Source organism: Helianthus annuus, chromosome 9 (genome assembly GCF_002127325.2).
Source record: "Helianthus annuus cultivar XRQ/B chromosome 9, HanXRQr2.0-SUNRISE, whole genome shotgun sequence".
NCBI classification, from domain to species: domain Eukaryota; kingdom Viridiplantae; phylum Streptophyta; class Magnoliopsida; order Asterales; family Asteraceae; genus Helianthus; species Helianthus annuus.
Window position 1 is genome coordinate 125,696,413 of NC_035441.2, and position 10,795 is coordinate 125,707,207.

General features: G+C 37.4%; 1 protein-coding gene across 1 annotated transcript; it reads left to right on the forward strand.

Moving 5' to 3' along the window:
* The first annotated feature begins 10,122 nt into the window (after positions 1-10,122).
* Positions 10,123-10,566, forward strand: LOC110876283. The gene has a single exon (XM_022124462.1). It carries the CDS (start codon positions 10,123-10,125, stop codon positions 10,564-10,566), a length of 444 nt encoding a protein of 147 aa, XP_021980154.1.
* The last annotated feature ends 229 nt before the right edge of the window (positions 10,567-10,795 follow it).

Genomic DNA, 10,795 nt, shown 5'->3' on the forward strand with positions numbered 1-10,795 from the left:
TGAATAATCATGACTAAGAGGAGGTGGGACTTCATTAAAGCCTTGGAATCCCACACTAGTCTTGTCATTACTCTTCTTTAACCCACCCATCATATGTTTCATAACAAAAGTAGAATCCCTGAATTGACCCAATTTCTTTTCAAGTTCAACAATTTTGAGTTGTGCATCTGACAACTCTTTGTTTTTATCAGAAATCTCTTTTGTTTTCTCAGCCATCATGTCATGATCTAAGTCTATGACTTGAAGTTTTTCGTTTAGTTTGCAGGTTAAAGAATCAATTTCAGTTTCATAACCTTTTATTTTCTTCAAGTATAGAGATTCATTTCTTTTAGCGAAAAAATTTGATTCTTTAATGTTAGACATTTCGCTTACCAAACTTTGGTTGTGTGTGGACAACCTGTCAACCTCACCCTGTAGTTCACGGCATTTTAAACACACCGTATCAGACTTTACCTCTCCTGTCTGTTTGTCAAGGTTCGCCATTAGAGCCGCAAGCTGAGCTTCCATTCTTTTATACTTGGCATCCTTTTCTTCAGCTTCCCTTTCATGTTCAGACTTTTACTTTTCCTCTTCAGCAACCGTTGTCTGATCATCCTTCTCTTCTGTAGCTTTACTTTCTACCTTCTCATCAGCATTGACTTTCACTTCAGCATCTCCCTCAGTAGCTTTATCATCATCAATGGGCACTATTTCTGCCATGAATGCCTGAGTGGCATTCTCATTGTCTTCTAGATGAATGCTCCAGTCATACGAACCTTCTCGTGCTGTAGAGATCAAGGCCTTTGAGCTAGACTTGCTTGATGCATTCCTGTTGTTTGAACTCTGACTCGAACTTTCTTGCTTTTGTTTCTGACATTCCCTAGCAAAATGCCCATAACTTTGACAGTTGAAGCACCTCACTTTGGTCTTGTCGAAACCAACACTCCTGCCCACAAACTTCCTTCCAGTCCTGTTCATGAATCTCTTCACTCGCCTAGAAATCATGGCCATTTGCCATTGCAGACCCATCTCTTCAAGATCATCAGGGTCAATCTGATCATAGTCTTCATCTAAAGTAGCAGGATCAGATATCTTCCCCTGGATGTAGTTCTCATAAGAAGCAACAAACAAAGCAAGTAGAGCAAGATGTTCTTTAGCAGATTTCACACTCATTGGCATCGACTTAGCATTACTACTCTGCTTAGCAGCTGATGTTTTCTTTGCTCCTGATGTTCCTCCTGAAGCAGCAACAAAACACACATCACCATCCTGATTCACCATAACCTGCTCATTTTCACATGATAAAAACGCAGTAGCAGAGTCGCTAGAAGCGTTGTGAGATGAAGAAGACGTAAGCCCATTGTAGACCGATGGATCTTGAACCTGATCATATCCAGTATCTTTCTTCTTCATGCTGAGCTCATAAGCTCTCAGCTTGCCAACAACCTCTTCTAGCTCTTTTGTCTCATAATCTGCTTCACCCTTGATCATAAGAGTGTAGATATCCCACTTGGTAGGCAAAGCATCTAGCAGCTTGTCATTCTTCTCTACGTCAGTATAGCAATCGATCTCATATTTTTCCGTTTCTGACATCAGATGGTAGTAACGAGTGATGACGTCTTCAAGTGACTCATGCTTCATGTACTTGAAAACAGCAAACTGCTTCTTCAGTAGATCAATCTTGTTTTTCTTGACATCAGCATTTCTAGCGTATCTTTTCTCCAAAGCATCCCACATATCCTTTGAATTAGTGTACTTCTTGAACGTATGTTTGATGCTATCAGGTAACGACATTTTGATTGTAGCCAAGGCTCTCTTTTCAGCCTCATACATCTTCTTATCATTTTCTTGCATGTTCACATAGGCTGTTCTACGTGGTCTGCCCTCAAAGTCATGTGTAGGGTTCGTGTACCCATCTTCAATACATATCCACATGCGCGTATCCTGATATTCAATGAAGGACTGAAAACGATCCTTACAAGTCAAGTAATTTTCCACCTTCATCATCTTAGGCGGTTTTGTTGGTAGTGCCAACCTCATGCTCCATTCTCAACAGCTCATTCAAACTAGACATGTTCGACATTTTCAACATAACAGACTGATAAAACCGTATAAATTTTTTCCGAAAACAGTGGTTACCAAATTACACCTTTAGAATTGTCTCGAAAAGACGAATCCAATGATATATAATGTCAAAAACCGAATTCAGGATTTTCCGAAAACAGTGGTTACAAATTTTTTTTTGTCCTAAAAATCCAAGGAATCTAACGGCGCAAACGGTTCTGTCAAACGACCTACGGATCAAATTCTATTTGCAAAACACTGAAATTTTATCGACGCTTGCCAGAAAAAATTCCACCACTTTTAAATTTGCTGGGCTAATTAATTTCGCTGGTAAGCAAGTAATTTCGCTGGTCAAGTTAAATTTGCTGGTCTATTTCGCTGTCAAGTTCAAGTTCGCTGATCAATTTCGCTCAAATTCGCTTGATAATCTCGCTATTACGACGACCAGTAAAGTCGCCGAAAATCGTAATAATTTCGCTGTGGAAACTAATACGATTACCAAATTCGCCTTTGGATTTAACTTCGCCGATCACCGAGTAATTTAGTCACAAATTCGTTGATCAGTTAAATATGCTAGATCAGTCTGCGAAGTTGTCAAATTCGCCGATAGCACAAATTCGCTGGACCAGTAAATTTGGAAACTTAATCTTTTTGAAATTCTGAAGATTTTATCTCCACTCCAACAAAATTCTGCAAAATCAAACAACCTAATCAGCTAAAAATTTTCGAAACAATATGAAGAACTGATGAAAAATCACGAAGAACACGAAGAAGAGTCTTCGAATCTTCAAGTCTTTCACCCAAAATTCTTCACACAATCAACCAAAAACTTCCGAGAAATCCTGCAAAACACCAAAATCAAACACACAAACTGATCAAACACAACCAAATTCGCAGAAAATTTTCAAAACTCAAAAATTTCGAAAACCCTAATTTTCAGTTTCAAAAATTTTCGAAAAACTTCCTGTTTCTGCAGCGGAAGCGTGGTGGGCCCATAACCCACAGGTCCCAGGATCGGAACCTGGCTCTGATACCAATTGTAGGTCCCCTTGATGTGTATGGATCTTTCACAGAATTGTATATCTAACCTAGAGTGCGGAATCCTCTAGATCAGATTTGTTACAGAAACGAGTAGAAAACTGAATTCACAATCAAACGGTCTTCTATTGATTATCCAACTTGCAGTTTACAATCAATTCAAGACCTTCACAACCTCACAGCCTATCTCTGTGATATTGCCTCACTCAAAAACGTTTTTCACTCTCTCTCTACGTTTCTCTCTCTAAAACTCTCTAACCAATAAAACCCTAATCACAAAAACATGTTTATATACCACATGTTTGTGAACTGGGCTTCCTACATGGACTAGGCCATTTTCCAAGCCCATTACAACAATAAACTCACTAACCAATAAGCTAAGCCCAATACAAAATATCCAAAGACTAAGTAATCCAACTATTAAGCTGTTGTCACAGAATATGCACCAACACAAATAAGTTTGGTTGATAAAATCATGAACGGGTCAATAAAAGTTATAAAAATATATTAAGCCGAAGGCTTAAAAGTCTCAAACTTTGTTAATCAGGATGTCGGATTTTAACTCCATATGATGGAGAATCAAATTACGATCACGTAGGAAGAAACGTGACTTAAATCGGATAAAAATTGAAAGAGTTATGTTCGTTTCGGCGAAAAATAAGTCTGCCGAAAATATGCAGCTCCAGATCGAAACCTTCTGTGGAAAACATGGTGTCGCGTCACGCGACAGTGAAAGAGTGGTGGCGTCGCGGCATGCAACGGCCCTCGCGGGGCGCGAAGGAAATGGTTGATGCCGTCGCGGCACGCGACGGCCAAAAAGGCTAGCAAATTGCTCTTGTTTGCTTGTTTGGGTCTTATGGACTTGCTTAGACATGTTTTAACACTCTCATAACTAACACATTTCATGTTTTATGAAATGTAGGACATCCTGAAGTGCCGGTTGACGATCAAGCTCAGAGAAGAACCGAACACAACCAAGTTTCAAGCTTCCGCATTACGTTTCGTCGTCACGTTTTAAACGACGAATTTATATATTATGTTGAAATGTGTTGTTTCTTAAAAAATTTTAAGAAATCCGTATTTTTAAAAGTATGTGTAATCGTAACTACATAATTATAGACGGGAATTTATTTGAAAATCGAATAAATCAAGTAAGGGTCTTACAAGTTGGTAATCAGAGCTCAGGTTTAAAGAGTAAAGTGTTCGGTTCGAGACTTGATCGCAAAATCCGGTAAGTTATTCAATACATTAACGGTCTAGCATGTAAAGTGTTGTAAGCAACACATAGGGTTATCATGTAAAACACGTTGCCCCAAATAAAGCAATAAAAGATCGATATAGTTAAATGAATTACGTGTGTTAACACGTGTTGCAGAAAGCCTTGTATTATACTACGGGCGCTTAATTATGTCAAAGGTTACTAATCTTTGTATACGTTTTAGTTAAAGGACCCTCGTATCCGAAGATGATGAGAGTATAAAGAAATAGTCTGAAGTATGACAAGTAAGTCATACACGCTAAAGACTGGAATCGAGAAACGATCTTGAATGAGAGATCGAACAACAAGGAAAGTTTATCAGGGCAAGTATCTACAAGGTACACGTCTTAAACTTATAGCATAAAAAAAAGAAATATGCAACAAACAGATAGTAAATGACAGTTGCATATAAAATATAAAACTTGGAAAATCTGGATAGGTTACCTATCCAGGATGACGTTTCCAAGAGAAATTCAGTAGAGATATGTATTATTCACAGTTGTGAATAATACGACAATAACTGAATTTGGTTTAAATATAAACTTGGATGAAAGTAATCATCCAAGTAAGTATTCTCAATAAAGATCCAAATTGAGAAAAGTAATGATCACATCAACGAATGTGATTGTATAAATGGTTATAAAAAGGGACATTTTATATATTTAAGGATAAAACGGGTAAAACTAGAGATTGTTAATTAGCAATTAAATAAAGTTTTACCAATTGAAGTAAATCGAGAGATTACTTACATGGGACGTGATGTGGTAATTATAATAAGGTCATCCGTGCCATGTGTTGATCGCTTACTCTAGCCAAGTAAGTAGTGAACACTTGATATCATGAGCTTATTATAATGAGCACAGTTATGTCCGATGTGGTATGGTCGAGACGAATGAAAACGTTAAAAGAACCTTGGGGTCAAGAAATCTTATGGGCATACTCGTATAAATGGTTTTCGAGTGAATCATAAAAACGAAGTATGGCGTGTATAGAAATAGATGACCCGAGTGAATAGTGAAATTAGTCATAATGGACGAAAGAGCCATGGTTGACAAAAAAGGGGCATGTAAAACCAAAGAATAAATGACCCGCGTGGTCATAGAAACAAAGGTATTGCCCATACAAAAAAACGATCGAAGTCATTGACTTTGGTCGTAGTAAAGAAAGGATGATGATGTTAATCATCATTCAGAATTTATAAGACCATCAAGCATGATCACATAAAGAATAAAGGTTTGGTTAAATAAAACGATGGATTTCGCTAAGACAACCAAACAAGTCAAAACGAAGTCTTAATGCATACCTAAAGGGTTGCAGTAATAATGACTTCGGTAAATCACCCGCTTAATGGGTAGGAAATTATACACATGCGTAAACCAAGAGACGGGAACACGGATTGAAAGTCAAGGGACTCGGATTATGAGTTATGACTAAAGGACTATAAAATTTCGTAAATAGAAATTTTGAATAAATATGTTCAACTATTTTGGAGTTGAACGGGTTGAATAGAGAATAAAGTTTGATTGTTTATAAGTGATGGGTTTCACATTAACAAGTCAAACGGGTTGAATATAATATAATGCCGGATGGCATAAGTAAGCGCAAGCCGGATAACGGTAGCGTTAAACGCAAAAGATTAATGAGCCCGGTAATGGGACATAATCAAATATGAATATATGTAAACCGGATAACAGTAAGCATAAGACAAACCGACGCATAAATGACTTGAGAAGTCATAAAGTCAGGAGAATGATTCGAAATAAAACGATTTAGCACCCAAGACTTGTTACCTACCGAATTATAAATAATTTTTAATATTGTTACAGTAGGTATAAGTCATGAACTCAGACTTCCAATTATGTCCTTAAAAGCATATGTGAAATGACCAAAATACCCTTTTGGGGCATAGTTTGGCCATAAATGGTAAACCACACATATGTATGATATCCTACTGTTATAACATCATAAAATAAATATTTTTACAGAATGTTTTAGACCAGAACATCAGTTTACCTATAAACCTCTTTTATAAATCATGAAATGACCAAAATGCCTTTATGAGGCTTAATTCGTTTTAAAATATTTTTGGTCATAGTTGTTGATATCCTACTGATATCATAACATATTTTAAGCATAATAACTTACGGAACTTGTATATGACTCATCCGGTTACCCGTTTATGCTTACACACGTACGGTGCGGTTTATGTGACTAGTTTGCATAAATTAGCCAAAACAGGTCAAATCTTATCATTTTAACTTCAAATTCCAGAATGTGTTTAGTTTACCCATATAATACAAGTCTCCATACTTGTCGGTTCTAAATTACATTCCAATCCGGTCATCACTTAATCTAGTGTTTCGTACCGTAAATCCTTCTTTAAACTAACCGGTCTAAGTTTACAACTTAAATATGACCCGTGAGTAATCTAATAGGTTAATAAAAGCTTCGTTCCAGATTAGGAGCCTCGGTAAAAGCTACTTGCACTAGTTTGATTAGATTATACAGCTGAGTAAACAAAATCTTGCATTTTAAAGCTCTGGTAAACACTTTTAACTTATTTTCCCTTATACGGGCTTGGGATATGGTAAAATATATTACCACTTGGTCAGGTATGGAATCATTAATCGAATAGTGGCTAATTTATTGATATAACCCGTTTTAATCTGTTTTGTTTGATAACATAAACTTTTAGGGGTTAATGTAACACCCCGAAATTTATAAAACTTTATATTAGAATTATAAAGTACAAAATAAACGAGAATAAGCTAACTAGGAAATAAATAACCCAGTTAGTTATGAGTCTTGTAGTAACACATGAATGAATTAAAATGCCTAAATTATAAACTAAACAAAAGTTGAGTGGCTTATGTTGTAGAACTTGAAACTTAAGTCAATAAAAACAAAATAACTCACACCAAACACACACAAAAGGTGTATCTGGTCGATCAAACAACAGGGGCGAACAAGAGCTCCCCCACCAAACCCTAACTTGTGCCAAATTGATCAAATTGGACGTTCAAATCAGTTCCAAATCGATTTTCAAGCACGAATTAGTGATCACCTTATTGAAGGGATCATAAGGAATGCAAAATCTTGATGTTTTGATTCATCTTAAATTCTAGGTTAATAGTGAAAATCGAAATTGAGCTTGATTATGTGTTGTATAGATGAAATTGGAAGTGATATGATGTCTAGGAATAAACCCTAGATAAATTTTTGTTAAAATTTTGCATGATACTTGTGGGGTTCATAATCGCCGTTGTAGGTGATTAATGGGTTTTGTAGAAACTTGATAAACACTAGGATTATGATTTTGTTCTAGTGTAATCCGAGTTTTATGAGGTAATTCCTGAAATATTGATGTTAAAACAGGTGTAAATTGCCTAATTGATGTTGATTTAGATGAAAATAACAAGTCATGGACTTGGTTCTAACTATGTAAAAATTTGACCCACTAGGTATTTGTTAAAATGCCTAAGTGAGGATTAAAATGTTAAAAATTGGATGAAAACGCAGCTTTGATTATTATAGCGAATTATGCATTAATGATTATGAAAAGAGTTCTAAATTGGTTGTGAATTGAACTCTTTAGGCAAAGAATCCGGATCATCGAGCGGACAAGCCGGAGGGGATACACGGTTGAAGGGTGTGCTCTAAAGGTACGTGACTTTAGTCCCGTTACATTATGGATAAATGTTTGGTTTTAGTGTACAAATGGTGTCGTAGTGTAATATACGCGTTTGGTGTGTCTTTGAAGTGGCGAAGCTCACTCGACAATCAAACGGGTCAAAATAATGGTTTGAAATGGTTTGGCTTGTCATCAAAGTGATGGTTTTCATTCGACAACCAAACGGGTCAAAATGATGCTTTTAAAAGGGTCATGTGTGTAGAGACTTGAAAGTCTCATATTGCGTTAGTTTTTTAGTAATACGCCAATGAATTGGTTATGCTAATTTAAGATTACGAATCCGAGATATCGGGTCAAACAATATAAATCAACTGTAAGTGTTGCTTGAAGCGGTATGCTTGAATTTTGAGAAACAAGCATGAAATTCTAATGTGAGCGTAAAGCCATGGAATGGCGCGGATACACCAAGATTTACAAGCCCGGGGATTTGGGTAATTATGTCCAATAAGTTTTAGAACTGAAAAATGGTATTATGTACATATTGCTAATGGGTTGGATAATTGAAACAAGGATTTTGTGAACCATTCATTTATAATTCGGGTTTCGTTAAGTGAAACTCACATGGTTAGATTCGTAATTTTAATACGGACATATAGGAAAAAGAATCGGCAAAAACGGACGAATAGATAAGAAGTTATGCTCGTTTAAAGGTTGAATTTTGACAAAATCCGGAGCTGGGCAAACATGCAGGTCCAGAAACTGGACCTGCTGGAAAACGTACTCCCCCGCACCAAGCGACTGGGGCACATGGTACTGACGCGACACGCGGGACCGCCCGCGGCACACGAAAGGTTGGTTCGAGTCTGGCGTGTGGCACGACAAACATAAAATCAGAATTTTTATATTTTTGTTATGTATTTGTCGTTGGGGCTTGTCTAGGCTCGTTTAACATTGTCAAAACTAATTACTTATGTGGTTTTGACCTCAGGTGATGCTCATTCCATTTCGGATGCCGATCAAGCATGAAATCAAGAACCGGACACCATTTTTGAAGCTTCCGCACTAATCTAAACACGTCTAGACAATGTTGTTTTGTAAACTCTATTAGATGTGAATGTTTTAAACTAGATGGTTGCTTATGTTAACTCACTAAACAATGGACATCAAAACTTATTAACTAAGTTTTTTTTGCTAATTATCCATTCTGATTTAAAAAGCCCGTATTTTATGATTAAACAATGGAATAAATAAGATGAGTGTTAACAAAGTGTGTTCGGTTCAAGCTTGATCAAGCATCCAGTAAGAGCTAATTGTTTTAAGTAGACTTATTAAATATAGAAAGGAAACATGAATTGACGTGCACGGGAAGAGTGTGTTAACACACTCAAATCCGGAAAGTGCATTAAATAAGAACGGTTAAAACAAGTTATGAACTTGACTAAACCGAAGTAAATAAACCATATGCTATAGATGAAATGTTTAACGGTTGGTGTTAACATTTCAGTTTTAAAGATGACGGATAAAGGTAATGATGATGCGGTGCCGATAGTCACCGAGCAAATGAAAAAAGTGATTGCCGAGGAGGTAGGAAAGGCAATCGAAAATAGCTTATCCGGTTTCATAGATAAGATTCAGAACACGGTACTATCGGTAGTTGATGAGAGAATCAAGAAGTTGGAGGATAGTACCAACATAGCTAAAGAAAAGTCGGGAGAACGCTAGGGCTGCTCATACAAGGAATTTATGGCATGTAAACCACCACTTTATAATGGAGAGGTGGATCCAATAATATGCCAGCGTTGGTTAAGCGATATTGAGGGAGGGGGTATTTGAGAGAACCCACTGCGACACGAATGACTTCGTAGCTTATGGTACGGGTCAGCTTAGAGGTCAGGCAAAGGATTGGTGGGATAACAAGAAAAAGGAAATTGGAAGCGAAGCGGCTAGGGCAATGACCTGGGACGAGTTTAAGGTACCATTCCTTAAACACCATAGTCCCAAGGTGGTTATCAATCGAATCAAAGAGGAATTCATTCAACTTAGGTAGAAAGGTGAATCTATCGATAAGATCACGGGGATCTTTCTCGACAAACTGAGATTTTGTGATGACTTGGTGACGTCCCAAGAGCAGAAAGTGTATTATTACTATAATATGCTAAGTGCAGAATATCAGGAGTTTATGACTCCCTCAAAGTACGGGACTCTCACCAAAATCATTAATACTGCTCGTGAAAGGGAGATAGAGCTGAAGAAGCAGATAGATAGAGGGGAAAGAAGGTCACAAGTTGTTAATCCCAGCCCCACGAAAAAGGCACGTACGACTGAGTCGTCAAAGAAACAGGAAGGAAAAAGCGGGTCGCCAAGCTGCAAGGTATGCGGGAAAGGGCACAAGGGTGAGTGTCGGTTTAAACATAAGACATGTCCCATATGTGGGAAGACAGGGCACACGGCTGCATTATGCCCCGGGAAGGTATCGGTGTGTTATAAACGCTACCAACCGGGTCACAAGAAATCGGAATGCCCGGAGCTAGTCAGGAAAAAGGATGGCAAGGATTCACATACGGAGACTCCAAAAGAAAAAGCCAGATCCTTCTAGTTAACGGCAGCCGAGGTGAAGGTGGAACCCGATATGGTCTCAGGTATATTCGCCATAAATTCAATTCCCGCACATGTGTTATTTGATACGGGTGCGAATAAATCCTTTATTTCATAGGGATTTATTCGACATCCTTCATTCGAACTAACGAAATTACCTATGCCTTTAGAAGTAGAAATAGGTGAAAACAAAAGTTTTATCGTATGTGACGTGTGCCAAAATTGTGAGA

Coding starts and splice junctions, on each gene's coding strand:
- LOC110876283 (XM_022124462.1), top strand. CDS start 10,123: ATGCTAAGTGCAGAATATCAGGAGTTTATGACTCCCTCAAAGTACGGG.